This window comes from Nicotiana tabacum, chromosome 5 (genome assembly GCF_000715075.1).
Source record: "Nicotiana tabacum cultivar K326 chromosome 5, ASM71507v2, whole genome shotgun sequence".
Taxonomy (NCBI): Eukaryota; Viridiplantae; Streptophyta; class Magnoliopsida; order Solanales; family Solanaceae; genus Nicotiana; species Nicotiana tabacum.
In genome coordinates this window covers 121,293,933-121,317,103 of record NC_134084.1, presented here as the reverse complement: position 1 = coordinate 121,317,103, position 23,171 = coordinate 121,293,933, and the positions used below count along the sequence as shown (strand labels likewise).

The 23,171-nt window shown below is 38.0% G+C and overlaps 1 protein-coding gene across 1 annotated transcript; it reads right to left on the bottom strand.

The window, feature by feature from the left end:
• Window positions 1–330: 330 nt before the first annotated feature.
• On the bottom strand, window positions 331–1,261 carry LOC142180932 (secreted RxLR effector protein 161-like). Its single transcript, XM_075253039.1, has 2 exons — window positions 1,246–1,261; window positions 331–1,076 (listed from the first exon to the last, which is right to left on the bottom strand). The coding sequence occupies exons 1-2, from the start codon at window positions 1,259–1,261 to the stop codon at window positions 331–333; spliced, it is 762 nt and encodes a 253-aa protein (XP_075109140.1).
• Between the last annotated feature and the right edge of the window lie 21,910 nt (window positions 1,262–23,171).

The window sequence follows — 23,171 nt, the reverse complement described above, 5'->3', positions numbered from 1 at the left end:
ATAACATTCAATAATAAAAATATGTATGTATGTATGTAAATAAACTTTATTAATAATCAGAGAACATTAGTTTTGTGAACACGGAAAAATAAATAACAAAATAAAGTATCTCAGAGTCTACGCAAGCCTTGAGACGTAGTATGTCTCACAAATACATCTCTAGACAAAGGCTTGGTCAATGGATCTGCTAGCATATCTTTTGTAGACACATACCTCACATTCACTACCTTGCATCTAACCATGTCTCTCGCATAGTTATACTTGATATATATATGTTTGGTTTTACAATGAAACTTTGGGTCCTTGGTGGAGGATATTGCAGCCTCACAGTCATACTAATACTGGTTCAGTATTTTCAGTGATATCCAGCAAGTGATCCAAGAACTTTTTCAACCAAACAGCTTCTTGTGTTGCTAATGCGAGAGCCACGTATTTGGCTTCCATCATAGATAGTGATACACATGATTGTTTCTTACTGCTCCATGATATGGCGCCATCATTGAGTAAGAAAACATATCCTGAGGTAGACTTCCTCATGTCTAGATATCCTCTATGATCAACATCACTGTATCCAACTAATCGCAGATCCTTGTTGCCTCGATAACAAAGGGCATAATCAGTAGTTCCTTTCAGATATCTCATGATCCTCTTTACTACTTGCCAATGTGGTAAACCTGGGTCAGTTTGATATCTACTTACCAAGCTAACTGCTTTACAGATATCAGGTCTAGTGCACACCATAGCATATATTAGACTTCCGACTGCGCTCCTATAAGGAACTCGGCTCATTCTTTCTGTCTCTTTAGGGGTCTTAGGACACATATGACTTCCCAAGGTATGGACTTTACTAATAGGATTTTCAATCGGGCTACTATTTTGCATAATGAATCGTTCAAGAACTTTTCTAATGTAATTCTCTTGTGAGAGATACAATAGTTTCTTTGGACGATCTCTTGAAATCTTAACTCCAAGAATATATGCAGCTTCGCCCATATCTTTCATCTTAAATTGAGATGATAACCATGACTTTATCTTGGTTATAAACTCCTTATCATTTCCAGCTATTAGTATGTCATCTACATACAATATTAAAATCACAAGCTTGTTTCTTGATCTCTTAGTATAAACTCAATGGTCTTCATCCATCATGGTAAAACCATTGGATACAAGAACATTCTGAAAGTGTATATACCACTGCCTTGAAGATTGTTTGAGGCCATAAATAGACTTCAAAAGTCTACAAACCTTTTGTTTGTGGCATTTTTTAATGAAACACTCAGGTTGTTCATATAGATTTCTTTTATCTAGTTCTCCATTGAGAGTTGTACAATGGGCCTTTAGACCAAAGTTCATGTTTGCCAACTTTAAGAGAGGCCGAACCTCTTTTCCAGACATATTGAGATGGGCTTTAGTCCAATAATCTATATTCTGCTAGGCTTAAAAAGAAGCCCAATTCATACAATTTATCCATCATAGACAGAAGCCCAGTAGCCTCTCTATTAAACTAATTTTTAAAAAATGTTACTTTTCTTATTAGTGTTAGATTAGAGAAAAAGGACGAAACTCTCATCTGTTAGCATCAGCCGCCGCAGACGTGAAGCAGCAAGCTCCAATTAAAGAGAAAAAATTAGTTTCTCCTTTCCTCTTTCTCACTGCACCTGCCAGCCCCTTTAATTTTAGGAGCAGAGAAAGCTTTTAATTTTAGGAATAGAGAAAGCTTTGTTTCTCTTCCTCCTTTTTTGTATTATTTTCTGCCTCTTTGTCTCTGACAATGATTAAAAATAAAGAAGTTATGTTTCTCTTTTTCTCCCCTGCCATGACAATGATTTGAAGCACCAAGCTTTATGTCTTTATTATTTAGACTCAAAGGTCATAAGAAACAGTGGAGAATTTTAGGCAGCGATACGAAGACAAAAAAATATTGTGTAACGGAAGTACACGACGACATTCAGATAGATCCAAGAATAACAAGAACTTTATTTTACTTATTCTTGTAAAAAAAAATTGAAATTGATTTAAAACTTAATATTAAATCAGCGTATAGAGTTTTATTATCAAACCCAGTTGCACATGAAGTTTTCAAAAAATATCACTGTAAACCTTTAATAGAATTCTGAGTTCTTCTAAACTTACAGTGATTTTTTAAGATAATAGATCCTAGCGACAAGTCATAAATACATAAAAAGATAGAGCTATTTTATTTTATTCGGACCAGAAAACCAGCCTATAACTCTGATACCAATAAAGGAACACGTTAATCTAAACACATTAGATAGCTTGTAAATCGTAAAACGAGAACTTACTTGTTCTTCGTGAAGCGGGAGCGAAAGTGGATTGAACCGCGGCTGAAATTACTGGTCGGCGGTAATTGTCACGGTGTGTTGGAGCAACCCCAATTTCTTCACAGGCTAAACCCTTGTTTGGATTGAAAGAGAGAAAGAGCGCGTGGAAAAATACTGCTTAGAGTCTTCTTTTTGTTGTATAGCACTAATTGTACCCTTACTTGCTATTCCATCTACATGGGACTAAGCCCTGCCCCGCATCTTGCATGAGGCTAAGCCCTGCCTCCATATTTGCATAAGGCTAAGCACTGTGTTCCATCTACATGGGACTAAGCCCTATCCCGCATCTTGCATGAGGCTAAGTCATGCCTCCATATTTGCACAAGGCTAAGCACTGCCTTCCATCTGCATGGGACTAAGCCATGTCCCGCATCTTGTATAAGGCTAAGCCCTGCCTCCATATATGCATAAGACTAAGCACTGCCTTCCATGTGCATGGGACTAAGCCCTATCCCGCATCTTGCATGAGGCTAAGCCCCGCCTCCATATTTTCATAAGGCTAAGCACTGCCTTTCATCTGCATGGGACTAAGCCATGTCCCGCATCTTGCATGAGGCTAAGCCCTGCCTCCATATTTGCATAAGGCTAAGCGCTGCCTTCCATCGGCATGGGACTAAGCCCTGTCCCGCATCTTGCATGAGGTTAAGCTCTGCTTCCACATTTGCATAAGGATAATCTCTGCCTTCATTTACATGAGACTAAGCTCAGTCTCCATATCTGCATGAGGCTAAACTCTGCATTCAATTTACACTCTTTCACCGAGACTAAGCACTGTCTCTCCGGTACTATCTATTTGCTCTTTTGTCGGGCTAAACTCTACCCTCTATTTCACAAGACTAAGCCTTGTCTTATTAATATCATATTATTGCATCTCATGGGCTGAAATATCGTCAATCTGTCCAAAGGCGTCATAGTCTAAAGGCATCATCCTCATAGCTGGAAGACACCATGCCATGGCTTGAGGATCTCTCAAATTTGCACATAATTATTCAAAGGCGTCATGGTTCGGAGACACCATATTCATGGCCCCAGAACACCATTTGATGGCTTGCGAATCTCTCACTAAACAATTCATGGCACAGGACGTCATCCTCAACCGTCCAAAGGCAACTTTCGTGGTCCAAAGGGAATCTGCATCATGTATAACTTTTTGCACAAATACATGTTTGTAGCATCTTTCTATCTGCAGGTGACCAATAAGAAACTGCTAACCTAGCAGGAGCGACCTCGCTCCAGTTCCTTCAACTATCTCAAACCTGACCGTTCACCATAACCACTATTTCAACCATCCCGAAATCTCATATCCGTTCTTGTAATGACTTCATCGGTACATTCCGCCGATGGATCCGAAACTACACATGGCCTGATTCCTATAAAACCAGGGATATGTAGGCAGCTCAAAGACTAGAGTCCGACCTCTATCTTTCAAAACATCTCATTCGGACAAAATTGGCCATCATTTCCTTACCTGAAAACTCTTTCATCCTTCCCAAGTAAAGAAGGGCGGCTGTTGATACCCAATTTTTCCCTATAATAGTTTTAAAATACATATATACCTTTAAAATTATGCATTAGCATCAATGGATATTTTTCCATAAATTTACATCTTTAAATTAATTTATTTTCAATATTTTCCCCATATAAATAATTGTAAAATTGCATCAAAAATGAATTTAAAACATGTCTTGATTTAATATTACTATTATGGTCCTATTGAGTCCAAATTATTGTATAAATAGCCAAATTGGCACCTTTTGACTATAATTACAATAACTTTGCATTTATAGCCCATGCGTATATTTTTGTATTATTTTACCAGAAATTAGTCCTTTGCATTTTTAAATACTAAATAACTATTTTTAAAACATTTCTATGCATGAAATTCATTTTTTATAATTAGTAATTATTTTACAAATTATTTTTAATCAATTATTTGGGGTATTTAACAAATAGCCTCTTTTATTTTTAGCCTAAAATTAACCAGCCCAAATACCCCTTATAAACCAGCCCAACCCAAATCCCTTGGCCAATCCTGGCCGTTGATCATTTTTGATCAATGGTCCAGGACTCCCCTACCATAATTAAACCCATCTACACCCCCCAAACCCTAGTCATTTACCACCATACCCCGCCGTCACCTGTTCTCCTCTCTCTCGAATGTTCTCTACCCAAACCTTAGTCATTTCCCACCATACCCCGCCATCACCGGCTTAGCCCTCCGTTCTACGATGTTTCTCTGTCGTCTCAGGACTATATCGGCCTCCTGCTTGCTATGGTATCTCCATTTCTTGGATCCTTGAGGAGATTCTCAAGGGACCCAGGCAGTCTGTTTACACCTTGGGGTTTTCTTGCCTATTTGAGGCCATTTGACTCGACCTTGCGTAAGATCTTTCTCATTTAATCCATGGATTCCCAAGTCTATGTTCTCATCTCTGTTTTACTTCTAAAAAACCCTAATTTTATCTTTAATCTTCTCAGATCTGTACAGATCTGAGATGGATTGAACGTATTTCACATGCTTTCTTGAACCAAAGAACTGCTAAATCCCGTAGCCGATAAGAAGCCAACTCTACTGCCTCTGTATCACTAGCATGCATAATCCGCAGTGTATGATGAACCTGATCAATAAAAGTCTGCAGTTCCTCCTTGGGGTCTGATCCGGTAAACACTAAAGGGTCTAGATTAATAAAATCACAAACTCTCGTACTAACCGGTTTATCAACAGCACTGGTATTCTGCCTTTGAGCCTGAGCAGCTACCAAGCTAGTCAACAACTGCACTGCATTCCACATATCCTAGTTTGTAGTGCCAGATAGAGGAACAAGTGGTGCTGAGTGCCTCCTAATTTCCTATGGAGGAGACGGAGTAGATGAGGTATAAGAAGGCATCTCACTCTGAGCCTCACTTTGTCCTACTCTGGCTTGGGGCACCTGACTGGTACCCTCTCCCGCAGTTGTATCAAGCCATCTACTAATTATTTGCTTCCTAGTCGAAAGCATTGTTGAATGAAAACAAGGTGAATATTAGAGATGAACATTTACGACTCAACTCTATGCACGATCTAGATTTAGAAAGAAGGTAACAACCCTAGATGTCATGTAGCCTTCTGATTATAAATGTGGCGCGCTACACATCCATAATCAAGACTCTACTAGATACGGCTCATAGACAATTCCTAGGACAGACTTGCTTTGATACCAAGTTTGTCACGACCCAAACTAGAGGGCCATGACTAGCACCCGACCATACTTGCCGAGCACCAAAGTACATTTTATCTAACCTTCTTTATTATCTTTTAGGGCTGACAAGATCAATATAAATGGTAGACATGGATCATAGACAACCAACAATAAAATATGATGACATGAACATACATAACATGGGATGACCAAACAATCAAGAAATTATATATAAGGTACGAACAACCACGCTACCATGAAAGACTATACAAAAAAATCAGCCGGTAAGGCATACCAAACTATACATGAGTCGACATTTGTCTATGAGCCTCTAAAGGAACATAAGTGTTGCAACATAGCCGGAATAGGGCCCCGACATACCCATAATGTCTATAACAAAAATGTATACCAAGACCATGGCAAGTCCGGAGAAGGGATCTCACCAATCACTGCTGAACTGGACAGCCTACTATGGTGGGGGAGCTGCACCTGCCTGTCTATCAGGACCTGCAGAATGACATGTAGCGTCTATAAATAAAAGGACGTCAGTACGAATGAAGTACTAAGTATGTAAGGCAGGGAACCATAAATACGAACGGTAATGTAAGCAGGGATATAGAATATACAACTTGTAACATCTGGGTACCTCTGAGGGCTACTGACATGAAATGCATGATACATATGTATATATACATAAATTTTTAAAACATATGCCTCTATGGGCATCATCATCATCATATCGCACCCGGCCGTAATAGGCTTGGTAAAAACGTACCCGGCCATCATAAGGCTCGGTAGAATCGTACCCGGCCACGTGAAGCTCGGTAAAACCCAACTGATCAGTGGTTGCACAATAAGTGTCATACTTGGCCGACTATAGTGCAGCTCGGTAGAGTAAAGTAGATACATATATATAATGCATGCTCGACTCCTGGAAACGCGTTCTAAACATTTTGGAGTGACGTAAGGTCGGTATCCTCTGTACACATTATTAGGACTAACTCTTCACCATGAACCTTATAAGAATTAGGAAGTACCAACAATATTGATAACATAAGAATAAGAGAAGTAACATCAACATCAATCATTCCATAAGAGGGGAAACAATGTAAGCACTGCTAGCTTCTAAGAGTAGAGTATCTTTAGAAGCTCGTTCATTACATTATGTACGATTGGAGTCATGCAAAAGAAGGAAAGGGATATCCTCACATACCTTGTATATACTGACCCAATCTCTAGCTACGCAATTGTCATGACTCCTTAGTCTACAATAAGAGAAACGACACTATCATTATCATTTAAGCGTCATAACTATTATGTATCGACCACAACCTATTTTACGATGCAACGGACATCACCTCCCCTATATATATGTCTTCACACAATTCAAAAAAATCACCAAATAGCCCAAAAAACATCAATAATAATTATATTGAGCCTCCCAAAACAGTCCACACACAACCTAATCACTTCATACATACGACGGCTACCGTAGTCATGTCAAACGACCCGGAAGTGTTACGAAGAACGACCAGTCCACAACCCTACATCTATATGGTGTTTCTCCACACCCTTCCTCCTCCAAAACTCCACAAAATAGTAGTAAATAACGCAGCCCAACAACAACACAAAGCAGTCCACAAAACAGTCCGCTATAAGTGAATAACTCGAACTCACGGCTTCCGATCACTGTCCCGTGAGTTATTAGATGTATAGAACGAATTACCATGAATTCACAGCATAAAAAATGTATGAAAGAGAGCAGTAAACTTACCTTACTTGTTGGATAACTCAGCCCTTCCCTTGGTTCTTCAAACTCTAGGTTTTATCCTCAATTAGAACTTAAAAAAGAGGGAAAATCGATTAGGGTTTGTGGATAATTTTTGGGAGGAAGTTTGCATAGGTTTAGGTCTGTTTATTTGTCATATATAATGAGGGTTATATTGCAGGAGATAACCCTTTAAATGGGCTCTTTGTCCAACCCGAAATTTCCTATTTTTGGGCTATCATTTAACCAAGTAGGTGACACACCTACTTGTCACCTAGCAGCTTGTGCAGTCTCGCAAAAATGCATATATCTCTCTACTCCGATGTCGTATTGATAAATGGTTTAATGCATTGCAAACCAGACTCATAGATCTTCAATTTTATAGGTAGATCACCCCGTAATTCCAAATACATTCAAAGAAAATCTTAATAACATTTGACCTAATGTTTAAGTAAAATTATGAACCTAAGTTGCGACAACTTTTGTCGACTTTTGTTTCATAACTCGTTTGACTTCAAGACTTATGATACGGATATTACCTGATTCAAATACCTTAAAACAATACCTCTTAAGTGTATTAACCACCTCTAGGTTTACCCAAAAATACGGCTGACAACATCCTTGATTCGTTTAACTTCTAATACTTGTTAACCACCCTTATACACCTTTGTATTATTTAAGATCAATAAGATTAACTTCTTATCATATTAAAGATAATCTCTTCATAGATTTACATCGACTACCTTATGGCATGAACTAACGCACGTGAATATGGGTTATAACATAATTACCCTTAATTAAGGGACAATTAAATTAATTTGTGTGTAATTGATTATGTGGCTTTCTTAATTGTTGAATGATTCATCTCCTTTATCCTATACTTTTTGCTCTTAACTACTATATATACTCTCCTCTATTCTCACTTCTGACACACGTACATTAGTTCACCGCTACACTTACACTCTAAAAGTTCTCTCTTTGTTCTTCTCTACTACTTGTGATATTCATTGGCCTAGCCGGCTGAAAGCCAAGGTTAACCATAGCACAATCTTTGCTCTACATTTTGTGTTCTTCTTCCTAGCTGGTATGCCTCTAATGAAATTTTAGAATCTAAACCCTATGTGTTTCATTACTGCCTTAATTCATCATCAGTTATGAGTGCCATTATTGGTCATGTTTACTGTCTTGCTTAGCATGCCTAACACTGTTTGTTTAATATGTGATTAGCATGTCTAAATTATGCTTGCCTGTCTACTGTTTATATAGCATGTCTAAATCTTATTTTGTTCAGTGTGTGATTGGCATGTCTATATCATGAATGCTTGTGTGGTGTTTTGCCTAGTTTGTTCATTTAGTTCCTTTCCTACTCTGCTTTGCTAAGTCATCTAGTCTCTCAAGGCAACTCTAGTTGTGTGTTTGAGGTTTATGTCTTCTCAACATGTCTCTGTTGTAATCTTTGCTCCATGTCTCCATCACCTACCCTTGTGACTAACTTATCAATTCTACCAAATTCTTAAGAATTTTGTGCATTTGTTTGCTTATGTGTATCCTATGTATCCATAACCTCTCTCTCCCTGTGTGGAATCTGTTTGCCAAAGTGTTTTTTGAATTTGGTTGTTCTGTGATTTGTGTTCTGATTTCAAAGTATTTTCATACTTTTCTCAAGCTATTTTACCACCAAACTAGTACTGGTTTTCAGAAAATCTTTTCACTTCTAAGAGTCCTCTCTATACTGATTACGAAAATCTTTTTCAAATTATGTCAAGCACTCTCACTTACTCTTAGATTATTAAGTCCTACCCCTTTGGTATGTGTACTGCTTAGAGATCCTTGAGATCTCTCTGAACCTTGGCATATCAGGGCTGACTCTTCCACACTGCACTTACTCAATCCTTATTGTGAAAAGTCTGGGTGTGAGCACTGCCCGGGATCCTTGAAGTAAAGCCGGGAAATCCATTCAATTAATCGGGCATAAACTCTCCCCTTGCTTTGCTCATTTTCTCTTAATACGCTTACCTTGCCCGTTTAGGTTTTCAAGAAGTAGACACGGGCAGGGAAATTCCTAATTAGGTTCTTTGTCTCAGTGCTCTCTCAGCGGCCAGCTACTCTGACACACTTGGACATGAAATTGGCTATGAAATCCTTGGCATTTGAGACTGCTAAAGGCCTGGTACACCAAGATTTTCTTTGGGCCTACTTCAAGCTCCCTATAGCTTAATTTATGTTTTATTTATGTAATTTATTCAATCATTGGTCTGTAATAATTCATTGTAAACAAATATTGGGGTGATTAGTAAAAAGGGAGGGTAGTTGCATGGTACTGTGGATAAAACTGGGTAGAAAACATGCTATAGGTTTTGTGTTCTACGAATCCATATTAGAATCCATGTTCTAGGACAGTGTGTTCATTTGCATTTAAACCATGATGATATTGTGCATTAGATAACATGATTTTAGGATCTTCACATTTATGACTTCAGCATACTACATGCCATATATCACTATTCCATGCTTTAATTTTGCACAAGTATTGTCACTTAGAGATCCTGCTCCTAGGCTAATAATCTTGTCTTAACAAAATTATCACTCCTGTATGCATTAGATACCATGCCTTTTAGGAATTCTATTTGCATTTCGTTGAACATGTCTATTTCGATTAAAATAAATAACTGGCTATGAAAAGATTTAAACAGCCTCACACATAGGCACCATGTCTTAAAATACAAATAAAGCACCTGTTATAACCGGTATCGCCTAGATTAGCATGCTCATAAGTTGAACAATCTCAACTATTCAAACAGTTCCTATAATTGTGATTGCATACAGTCCCACACCTAGGCAAGCCTTAGATAATCAGTCTCTATATAAAACTGGAAATTGCATTTTGATTGTGTTAAACTACTTAAGTTTTACAGGGCTATAAAACCAGTAGGCAAACTGGTTAGGATTCTGCCACTTCGCTTAAAACAAACGCTGCATATTCTATTTTGTGATGTTCATCTAGATATCATGTTCCTAGGCTTTCTGAACTTATTCAAAATTAGTTGTTTGAGATGTGCTAATTATTTGCTTATGTACATGTGAAGGTAAACATGAGCCTTAACTGTTTTTCCCCTATTTGATTGTCCTATATGTTCTTTGCTTGTCGCCTAGATTTTCCTTTTTAAACACCTTAGGCTGTCTAGAACTGCCCAGATTTAGAGGTCCTAAACTCCTCCAAGACCATAAGGAAGGGGACGGGTAACAGCATGGTTAGAGGACATTAATTAAACTCGCTTATATAACCACTAAGGGAAGGGTATTGGGTAGTAAAAGGACATGATGACATGTGCGCTAATGCAATGTGTAGCCCCTCTCATTGAGAAGTGATTACCGGGCATTGCATGGGTATGATCCTGTAGGCTAATCAACTTAGGACTTCCCATTCCCAATTCCTATATGTGTTTAAATCATCTAAACTTCCTTTGCTTTACATATGTATGTGTAAGTTGTCCAAACCTCTCTTACTTTCATTATCTGAATTTTCTTGATCATATATGTATTTAGAATGTTTAAACTACCTTTATTTGCAAATATGTGTTGAAATTTTTTACTTGTTAAAATGACTAATTCACATAGTTTAAGTTTGGTCGGGACCCACCGTTGTGGACCGCGAGGGGTGCCTAACACCTTCCCCTCAAGGTTATTTCGAGTCGTTACCCTAATCTCTAGTAATGCAAACTAGTTACATGAGTTAATCGCTCTAGGTTCCCTAACGCACCATAATCCTTAGGTGGCGACTCTTCAAATACCCAATTCCCAAAAGAAAATGAGTTGTTCCCCCATGAATGTCAAAACCCGGACTCCGCGAGGAGAAATGGGGGCACGACAATTTTCCCTCATTTTGGCTAAAGACTTTTGAAGTTTTGATTATGTCTTGGCATGTTTTATGTTCGTCCGAATCTTCGACGGCTCAAACGAGAACCTCGATTATGAGTCGATATGTGACTATAGCTGAGTACCTCGGGAGGTTCGCTTGAAGGCTGAGTTTTCGAAACCTTTTCATCAAAGGCTAATTGTTTTCGAAGCCTTTTTATTGTTCGAAGCTGATATTATTGAAGCTCCTTTGCTTATGTCGAGGGTAGCCTGATTAACCAGTTCTTTTCGAAGTATTTGAAGGCCTTTAGTTTTATGGCGGCAGTCGGACATCTCCAAGTCGCGTTAATTCGGTCGTAGCCTTTTAGTTCGACCGTAGTATTTAGTCCCCGTGTGTGGTGACCTTGGCATCTATATCGAGGGTATGCCTTTTTAGGGGTCTTACAAGTTCGAATATATAGCCTTGGCCTTAATATCGGGGTTATGCCTTTTTAAGGTCTTATAGTTTAAGTATGCCTTGTTGAGGTCTTATAAGCTCGGTATTTCCTTATTGAGGTCTTATACGTTTTGGGCACGCCTTGTTGAGGTCTTACAAATTCGATGTTGCCTCACTGAGGTCTTACGAGCTCGAGTTTTTAATGGCTTCGATGAGCTGACTGTCGATGATAGTCCATGAGTGTTCAAGGATTTTTGGCCCTTGAGCCATTTTGCATAACAGTAGTAAACTTCTTTGAGGCACACAACATTTTGACAAGCAGAGAGGCTTCTTTGATTACTCAATATATGTGTACATGTTCTTGCCTTTGGAGGCTCGATTGTTCTATATGATACGGTTCATTCGACCATTTGGCCTAATACAATATTTTCCTATCGAGGTCCCCTTAGGCATAACTCAATTTTTTTGAAAAGATAACCTCCGAGGGGGGCCCCCCCCCCCCCGCCAGTATTTGAGGCTGATTTAGAAGAAGCCTTGAATACCTGTTGAGTTCTCCTTAGGTAGCATATAGGTGTTGCCTCATTAAAAAACCTCGCCGGTAAAACCCATTTGGGATAAAACCCGATCGAAGGGAAAAAGAGTGCAATGCATGCAAACCCAAGGTCTTCGAGTCGAAGGGTGCTTCGGCATCTCCCATCGAACACCTGTAAGAAATTAGTGTGAGACATAAAGCGAAAAGGGAGAAGGTTATACCTTAGCAATAATAGCATTTGAGCATTGATATGTTCCAATTGCTTGGAAGTTGCTCGCCTTCCATGGTGCCGAGTTTGTAGGACCCTTTGCCTACTACTCCGAGGACGCGGTACGGTCCTTCCCATCTTGGTCCTAGCTTCCCTTCATTTGGGTTTCAGCTGTTGAGGGTGACTTTCCTTAGGACTAAGTCCCCAACTCCGAAGTATCGGAGGTTTGTTCTTCTGTTATAATATCTCTCGATCCTCTGTTTCTGGGCGTCCATTCAGACTAGTGCAGCCTTTCGCTTTTCATCTAGTAGCTCGAGGGCTGTAGTCATGGCCTTTTCGTTCGAGTCCTCGGTGGCATGTCAAAATCTGGCACTTGGCTCTCCGACCTCGACCGGTATCAAAGCCTCAGACCCGTATACCAAAGAGAACAGTGTCTCTCCTGTGCTTGACTTTGAAGCTATTCGGTATGCCCATAGTACTTCAGGCAATACCTCTCTCCATTTTCCCTTCACATTTTATAACCTCTTTTTCAAGTTTTGGATGATGGTCTTGTTCGTGGACTCGGCCTGTCCATTTGCACATGGGAGATAGGGCGTTGATAGGATCTTCTTGATTTTATGATCTTCGAGGAATTTTGTCACCTTGCTGCCTATGAACTGCTTCCTATTATCACATGTAATCTTGGAGGGGATCCCGAATCGGCATATGATGTAGTCCCAGATGAAGTCAATGACTTTTTTTTCTCTTATCTTCTCGAAGGCCTGTGTTTCCACCCATTTCAAGAAATAGTAAGTCATAAACAGGATAAATCTGTCTTTACCTGGGGTCGTTGGTAGGGGCCGACGATGTCCATCCCCCATTTCATGAACGACCATGGTGATAAGACTGAATGTAGTTGTTCACCTGGTTGGTGAATCATCGGCGCAAACCTTTGGCATTTGTCACACCTTCGAACGAATTCCTTGGTGTCCTTCTCCATGCTATCCCAATAGTAGCCTGCTCTGATCACTTTTTGAACCAAAGAATCGGCGCCAAAATGATTCCCACAAGTGCCCTCGTGGATTTCTCAAAGTACATAATCGGTATCCCCCGGTCCCAAACATACTGCTAGAGATCCATCGAAGGTCCTTCTATATAGGGTTCCATTCTCGTCAAGTGAAAATCGAGTTGCTTTGACTCGAAGGGCCCTCGATTCTTTTGGGTCTGTGGGCAGCTTCCCGTTTCTCAAATAGTTGATGTATTTATTCCTCCAATCCCATGTTAGACTTGTTGAGTTGATCTCGGCATGGCCTTCTTCAATCACCAACTTGGATAACTATACTACAGCCCCCAGGAGTATGTCATCTTCTTCGACGGACTGTGAGCACCTAATTTTTGATAATATTTAATTTTTTATCACTTCTTCTATGTAAATATTTTAGGGGTTTTAACCTACAATTTTTAGCTTTGTTACACTTTTTATTATAGGGTAAAAATACAAAAATTAAAAGGTGAATTATTACTATTAATATTATTTTATTTTTATTTTTATTTTAAAATAATAAAAAATTCCGAAAAAATATTAGTTTTTTTTAATTTTCAGGAGTGATTTAAAAAATAATAAAAAGGGAAGTATTGAATAAAAAAATAAAAGTAAAAGTAGGTGGAATTCTCTTTTAAAAAGTAAAAGAAAGTAGAAAATTAAAAAAATAAAAGTAAAGTTTTGTGGAAATTTTAAAAAAATAAAAAGTAAAAGAAAGTTGGAATTAAAAAACAAATATAAAGGTATCTGAAAATTAAAAAAATTTAAAGTAAAAGAAAGTAGCATTTTTAAAAGAAAAGCAAAAGAAAGTGGATTGTTTTTTTAAGAAAAGTTAAATAAGTGGAATTCTCTTTTAAAAAGTAAAAAAAGTGGGATTTTAAATAAGATAAAAGTAATTAAAGTTGGAATTTAAAAAATAAAAGTAAAGAAAGGTGGGATTTCTTTTTATAAAAAAAATAAAAAAATACTCTGAAAAGACCTTAAAATTAAAAAATAATAAAATATTTTTTAAAAAAATTTTTTTTGGAAAAATCTCGAAAAATTTGCTATAAATAGAAGAGAAAATTTGAGAAGAAAGAAGAAAAAAATAAGAGAGGGGGAGGAGAGAAATTTAGGTTGAAAATGTTTATTAAATTTTTCTTTCAATATTTCGGGCCTTGAATCTTGGGTTTGAAGAAGAGTTGATTGAGATTTTGTTGTTGCTGCTGTATTGACGCTACAACTTTCAGATTTTATTCATTTGAATTCACTCTCTTGTAGGTATGTAATTCAAGCTCTTGAGTTAAAAAATGTTGGAGCATCTTTATTGAAGCAGAAGCAAATTGATTTGGTTCTTTTGATAAAGTTTCTTTCGTATTTAATATGTTCGCATGAATGATGTTTCTTTGATTGAGTGAATTGAGATTTGCAAATGTTAACGTTATTTTAGTATGTTCATGACTCTGTCTCATTTTTTTTCTTTTTTTTCTTTTTTTTATTTTTCTTGTCTCATGACTTGTAACCAGCAGGTATTGTTTTGTTTACATTTAGATTTCAAACTCATGTAGCACCATGTTCATATTTTGAAATTTAAAGAAGTATGTGAAGTTGAACAATTTGTCAACATTAAGGTGTAAAAAAAATAGATTGCGTTAGTGGAAGGATCTTATCTTCAGTTTATGTTATTGGCTGCATATTTTCTTAAATTAACCATGTGAATATTCAATTTCCTCTGCTTTAAAATGGTACTGTAGAAGTTATAATGGTGATACTACAACTTTATCTTTAGCATAGTGTTAATTAAATTAATTACTTTAAGTGTTCTTTGTTATAATCAAGTTTAAAATGCATTTTTGTATGTCCATGTTTGTTTTGTTCCTTCTGGTTCATCCGAATAGTTCTCAGCATGGTTTTTTTTGTGCTCATATGGTCATTTAAGATTCATTATTTTGTTATAAAATTTTGTTAGTTTCTTTCTAGAATTTGAAAACGAAAGTCGGTCTTTTGAAGATGATATGGAGATGAACCCAAAGCTGGCACCTGTCTTTTGTTATTTTTACATAAATGTCAACTCCACCTTTCTGAATTGTAGTATGCTATAACAAAAAGTTCCAGTGATATACATGTAGCTAACCCATTTCTTTAGGCCTTTTATACTTATCAATTTATATCACTCCATCCACAACAAAACATCAAAACTCATGACCCTCATTTAATTAATTTTAAATCCTTAGAATTCGAGGCATGCCATTTAGCGAATTTTCTATGGCCCTCGCAAAGTTGAAAAAATGTGTAGTTGCTTTAGGCGCGTAATTTGAAATTACCTTCCTAAACTCGGGTGTGCATTTCATGTGACCCAAATCCAAATCCCAACAACGTTAAATAAAATGTATCGTGGACCGCGGGTGCATTTATGTGACGTGGTTCAAGACATATTTTAAATGACGTTGCAATCTTCCTAAAAATGAATAAGAGCGGTTAATAAGTTAAAATTCAACCATAGGCTAAAACATGTATTAAAATCATATAATAGACCAATTATAACAGCTGAGCGACCGTGTTAGAACCACGGAACCGGGGAATGCCTAACACCTTCTCCCGTGTTAACAGAATTTCTTACCTGGATTTCTGTGTTCGCGGACTGTAAAACAGAGTCAATCTTTTCCTCGATTCGGGATTTGAACCGGTGACTTGAGACACCATAAATTATCCCAAGTGGCGACTCTGAATTTTTAATAATAGATGAATCCCGTTTTGATTGTCACTTTAAGTTGGAAAAAACTCCCTTATACCCTTTCCGGGGTGTAGGAAAAAAGGAGGTGTGACAGTTCTGGCGACTCTGCTGGGGACGAGAACCCAGAATCTTTGGTTCAGGGTTCAGAATTCGAGCTTAGATGAATTGTTATATTTGGCTTTATTTATTATCTGATTTTATTCACATGTTTGGGCCTGATGTGCTAAATGCTACTTTTGCCGCTTTGATATTTGGTTGAATTTTATATAAACTGTTACGAAACTCTTCTCTTCTCATCTTCGGGGATGTGCTCGCTGGTCGAGACTCCCTATTCTGTTAGTATCATACCTTGAAATAAGAAAGAGGCTCGGACAAGTTACTAATCCGGATGGCCTTTTGGTTCCCGGTACGTAGCCCCCTCCTCGGATCGAGTTGTCTGCTCGGGTACACAGTCTAGAACACATGCCCTGGTTTTGAACCTAGAATAACTTAGCCTCATGCCGGATCCCTAGTAGGAACGCTTGTTTGCATCATGTGCATTTTGACTTTGGGGACTCAACACAGGGGTTAGGTCCGTCTAGGACAAGTATACCCAAAATAACAGACCATCTTGATGCATCCTATGTGCTACATGTTGCATCTATTCAAGGGTAAAAGGATCATTTGGCGGACCAATGATAGTTGAGGGCATATGAAAAAAAGAAAAAGAGAGGGTGAAGTGTGAAGATAAAGCGAGTGAGACCTAATTATGTTTTCTGTCTCATTTTTGTTAAGAAAAAAAAAGAGCTTGAAAATTGGAAAAAAAAAAGATTTTGCACTTTTTTCATTATTTTCCGAAAAATCAAAAAAAAGAAGGAAAAAGAAAATCCAAAAAAAGATGTTGTATGTTTCATCATTTTCAGGGAAAAGAAAAAAATATATATTCTCTAAATTAGTTGTTTTTGTTTTAATTCTCGCCCGTATCCAATTTGCCCGAACTACGCAAACCTAATTCTCGTCTTTCGGGGCGAGATACGTAGGCAACCCACATAGGGTCTGGTCTTTCTAGTAAATCTTAGGTTCTTGGCTTTGCGGGGTCATAGCCAAATTTTGCAATTCTAGCCACCTTTTGGCCAAATAAGTCAGTTTGCAAAAATAGCCTCAACCATGTCTTTCATGTGTCCAGTAGGGAGTGTTATTATCTCACATAGTGTTGATTTAAAATTTTCTCATACAGGTGTGGATTTATTTACCGAAGTTTGAACATGACAAATACCCCAGGATCACTGCATTCAGGAGCTGCTCGAGGAGCCATTTTATGTTTTTGAGTCAATTGTTTTTGTTTATTTTTCTAGTCATGTATAGTAGTATTTAGTCTTTTAGGTGATGTTAGAGTTTGTATTGTCTAGTTAAGTTTGTATAGTCTTTTGTTACAGTATTTCTTATTTTGCATTTGGAAATGTGTTACAAGTAAAAATCCAAAAAAAAAAGATGGTGCATTTTATATTTCGTTATAAATTTTCTTTAGAATACTAATTCTAGAAATGAAAAAAAATTCTTTTAATACTTCTTTAAAAGCTTTCTTTAAGGTGTTAATTCCAAAATCCAAAAAGATTTTCTTTTGAGATGTTTCTTCGGGAAATTAGTGAAAAATGAAAAAAAAATCTTTTATTTTCATTAGAACTTTAGGATATTGTACAAAAAAAATACTTTATCTTTTGTTTATCATTGGAATTTTTCCTTTAGGCAATCAAAATTGAAATCCAAAAACATTTTGTTTTATCTTTTTCATTGCTTGCTTCGAGATCTTGCGTCGGGATATCAAATGAGCATCAAAATATTTTTCTGTGGTTTATTCCTTAGATTTCCTTCAATAAAAAAGAACCAAAAAATATTTTTCTCTTTTAGGGTTTTTCCTTGATAATTTCTCATAGTGTACCTATTTTAAAAAAAAAATAAAAGAAAAGAAAAGAAAAATGGAAGCGTTAGTTTGTTTACTTTATTCCCGATCTTCCCGAATTACGCAAAGATCTGATTTATGCGACATCATGACACGTAGGCAACCTACATAGGGTTCGATCGAATCATTTTTTATTTATTAAAAAAAAGAAAAAAAAAAGAGAGAGAAAACAAACAAAAAAAGAGGTGAAATTATGGGATGTGAGAAATGAGAAGGAAGAAAAAGAGCGATAATCAGAAAGAAAAAAAGGGAAAAAAAATGAGCGAGCTAAGAAGTGCGAGGAAAGAAAAGTAAAGAGAAGATTCAAATGGACAAATTGGGATGATGCCAAGTGACCTTATGACCCTCGAAGTCATTCTAGAACCGTTAATTATGGCTAGGTGCATGGCACGCAATGTGATATTTTTGCTGTTAAATACCCTAACGCTAACGTGATGGCCTCATTTTGTTATATTCATAGCAGAAGAGTGGTTGGTTTGTGGTTTTTAAAGTGGTAACTCTTCTCTACAACACAAAGTCAAAAGACAATGGCAGACAATAACAGAACTGAGTTGGTTGATACCGGTGCCCAAAAGCAGTTGGTTGAACAGGACAATGGGTTGGTTGAAGAGGTAAAGATGTTAAGACAACACATGACGGACATGTATCAGGCTTGGATGACTGGGAAGGCACCACCCCTGCCACCACCTAGCTTCATAAATACTACCCTTACCCAAACACCGGTCACAGTGCCAGATGATCCCCCATACTCTCCAGATCCACCCGCTTATCATGGCTTTCCCAACTACCCTAGTAGCTCCATCACTAATCTTCCAATTACTTTTCCCAAAAATTGCCCTCCGGCCTTATCTACCATCCATAACAATGAACACCCACTCAAAGCTCATGATGCCCAATATTACCCCTCAGAGGTTTCCCACAAGGTTCCCAACTCATACAAGCAGGGTCCGCGGGATGGGCCTCATGTTGTAAATGAAGAGTTCACAGGAAGAAAAGGGCAATACGGGATGCCCAGGAGGCTGAAAGGCATAGAACAGTCCCTAAAGAACAAGCAAGGAATGGGAGATTAGGGTAGCATGTCTTACAAAGAATTGTCTATGTCCCCCGGCGTTCGTCTTCCTGCGGGGTTTAAAGTGCCAAAGTTTAACTTGTATGATGGGTGTGGGCATCCGGTAGCCCATTTGAGGGATTATTGTAGTGAAATGAGAAGTGTTGACGATAAAGATGATTTGTTGATGGAATATTTCAGTGAGAGCCTAACTGGGGCAGCTTTGGAATGGCATAATCGTCAAGATATTGGTAAGTGGCCTACATTGGGTGACATGGCTCAAGATTTTGTTCGATACTTTCAATACAGATCAGGTGTTACCCTACACCACTCCTTCCTATCTAAAATGGAAAAGAAGCCGGAGGAAAGCTTTAGGGAGTTTGGGCTCAGGTGGAGGGAGCAAGTGGCTCGAGTCAATATCCCGATTGGTGAAGAAAAAATGGTTGAGCTTTTCCTACAAGCCCAGGGGCCCACCTACTTCAGTCATTTGATCCCAGCCATGAGGAAGCCTTTCAATGATGTGTTAAAAATGGGGGAGCTAATAGAAGAGGGAATCAAGTCATGCAAAATCATGAGTTGTTCGAAAAACATTCAGAACATCCCAGTAAGCTTGGGTGGAAGAAAGAGAAACAGAAAAGATGATCCAATGGGCTTTCCCGATCAACACTTCCAGCCTCGACATCGTCCCCGTGGATATACTTATGCACCAAATGATCCTCCCTAGTGCCACTTCTCTCCACAAAACTCCCAAAGTCATACATCACTCTCCCAATACCCAGTTCCACAAAATGCCTATCCACCTCCACGAGTCTATCGAAAACCCCCTAGATCAGGTTTCCGTCCCAATCAAGCATTTAAAAATGAGAGGTTGCTGAAAAAAGAAAAGGATTTCACCCCATTGGGAGTGTCATATGCCAGTTTGTTCCAAAAGTTGAAGCAATTGGACATGTTGAAGCCGATTCATATAAAAATGCCAAACCCTCTATCAAAGAAGTTTGATTTTTCTCAAAGGTGCACATATTGCTCAGATGCCTCGGGCATGACATAGAGAAGTGTTGGAAACTGAAGAAAGCAATTCAGAAGCTTATTAATGCAGGTGTCATTGTCGTGCAAAATCTAGATGCAGCAGACACTAGCCAAAGTCCATCGCCTGCTCGCAATGAGACGCATATGGTGAGTATGATTTGTTTTGAAAAGGAATATGAAGATTCTTCTGAGATCCTTGAAGGCCCACGCGCTGCAAAGTTTTCAGTGCTATCAGAGGTTGATCTTAAGAACGAGCCAGCAAAGGGAACCCTAAATCAATTTGTTAAGAACAATGTGATGGAAGTTCGTGAAGGTCCTAGTAATGTTGATGCAGAATTCAGTGTCTAAGATGCCGAGCTTGGAAATTGGAGAGGCGTTCCTGTCTTGGTTAGCCAGGGAGGAGTTTTGGTGGTTTATTTTGTTGTCATTTCTATTGTCCGGGTTATTTCAGGGTTGTAATCCAGATATTGTCTTGTGACTCAAACCCTTCTATCCTCTTATTTTGCCTAGTTTGTTTAGTCTAGTAGCCTGCTTAGTGTTTTCTAGGTTTGTTCTAGGTTTGTAACCCCAGTCTAGTTTGTTTGTTTTGTTGTCCAAATCCTTTCACCATCTGTCTAATGCAAGTTTCTGTTTTCTGTTATTTCTAGTCATTTTTGTTTAGTTCTCTTTTCCTTTTATAGTCCTTTTCCTGTTGACTCTAGTGACGTGACATGCACGCGTAATTCTCAACCTGGTTTTAAAAGTCAGTTTAATCACGAAGCAATGAAACATTGTTGAAGATGTAAGGACATTTGAGGGAAATAAGTAAAGGCATTTTGAGATCACTTCAAGCCCGAATTGTGTGAAACTGGGGCAGATAGAACATAAAGAACCCCTATTGAAATACATTCTGCCGCATCAATTTGAAGATAAAAGCAAGTTTGCCCCAAATTTGTAGGGTCGTTCGTGGTAATGAGAGTGAGAGTGTTGTCCAATGGTGTTTTGTATATAACAAATGTAGAAGGCGAATGTGTGGGTACGGTCATCAAGTCTGGCGCAACCAAAAGATGTTACGAATGTTTTCCTTGGTTTGTTTAATTGTGTTGTTTGTACTTGGCATGTTTTGAAGGTTGGAATGACGAAGGCATTTTGTTCTGCTATCTAAACACTTTATCCCTCCTCACCCCTTTTGAGCCTTATTTATTTTCTTTCATACCCCTCTTTCGGAATCAGTAGCGAATATCAGAAACACAAGCATGAAAGATAAGAAAAGGAAGAAAGAAAAAGAGAAAGAAAAGGAAAGAGAAAGAAAGAAAGAAAAAGAGAAAAAAAAAAAAAAAGAAGAAAACAGAAAAGAAAAAGAAAAATAATAAAAAGAAAAAGAGAAAAAAAAGAAGAAAGAGAAAAGAAAAAAAAACACAACAAACAAAGTAATTTCTATGACATGAACTACGTTCGACCTGATTCTTTTTAAGGAGACGTAGGCAGCCTCACGGTTCGGTCCCATCAAAATAAAAATCCAAAAGTCCCCAAGCAAAGAAACTGGGGCAGAAGTTGTGTTTGTTGTAAGAAATCTGATTCCAAAAATTGTAATTTTAAACCCATGTCGAAACTGTTTGAGCCTTTGATACCCTTTCTTTCTAACCCTATCCAAAGCCCACATTACGGTCCAAAGAAAGACCTTCTGACTAGTCTTCGAGAGATGCCAAGTAGAGCAAATAGAGGTGATTCATATCAGGGAAACACTCTGGTCGTGATTCATATCAGGGAAACACTCTGGTCCAAGCAGGAAAAGTAATGAAAATGAGAGAGTCTTATCGGTGAAAACCCTCATAGGCACCGTAAGGAGATGGGAGTTGAGAGAAATAAAAATGAGACAGTCTTATTGGTGAAAACCTTCACGGGCACCTTGAGGCGATAAAGTTGAGAGAAAAAATCAAATGAGAGAGGCTTGATGGTGAAAACCCTTCGGGCACTACAAGTCGAATAAGGATTGTAAATCAGATTGGATAATCGGAGCATTAAATCCCAATTTCATGGCTTAGAGGGTACAACAATAGTTGAACATCAAACTTGCTTGACAGAATAGGCCATAGGTGCATGTCATGGTCGTTAGAGTTGGTATCCAATCTGATAGGTTTCTCCTTTGTAGTTTTCTTGTTAGGAATCATCTCTTTCCTTTGTCCTTTACTCTATTTCTTTTGTCGTGTTTTCTGAGTTTGTTTGGCCAAAACAAGTGAGAAATGACTTCAAATTTTCCACCAGCTTTCCAAGTGCACAAAATGAGATCTGGCTAGCACATGAAAGCGTCATAAGTCAGGAAACAACAACAAGCGCACTGAGATGGTAACAATCAACATGCATTGGGATCCATGTGAAATACAAGGGACAAAAAAGGTGGTAAACCAGTGACAAGCAAGATCTTCCATGCATAAATCAAAGCTATCATGGCAAGTGATGGAGCAATAGACCTCAAGACCAAGGCCAGTGATTTAAATCAGGAAAGAACAACGTGCGCATTGAAGTTGGTAATAATAAATATACTATGGGGATCATGTGAAACACAAAGGTTTGGTAGATGTCGGTTCATGAGCAATGCAACAGATAGAAGGTATTGGGTCTGAACGGATCAGAGGTATTTTCTATAATAAGGGTGACAGAGAAAGTGTCCAGTCAATAAACAGGCAAGGTCTTTCAAGTTGAAACCAAAGTTATCATAGGAAGTGAAATAGCAATCACCCTCAAAGTCAATTCCACAAACCAACCACCATATTTATAAATTCACAAGTTTTCTTTGTTTGAAACAGGGACAAAAATTGTGTCCAGATCAAAGCTTGGAAGTTTGATTTTTTTCAAGTGTCATGCCAAAATTTTGTCAGCCCGAAGGCGGTTTGAGAATGGGAAAGGAAAATTTGTTCGACCTGTAGGAACCCTCCATGAGGAAAAGCATGGTTCAGAGGCAAGGAATTTTGTTCGTTCTACAAAGATCCTCCAGAAAGAAAGCATGGCTCAGGTAAGTTCATTCTCGGCTTTTCAGGACCCTCCTGGACAATGTGATTTAGTTCTAAGACCTTCATAGAAAATAAGATTTAGCATAAGTTTTACCTTTAGGAAATAGGATTTAG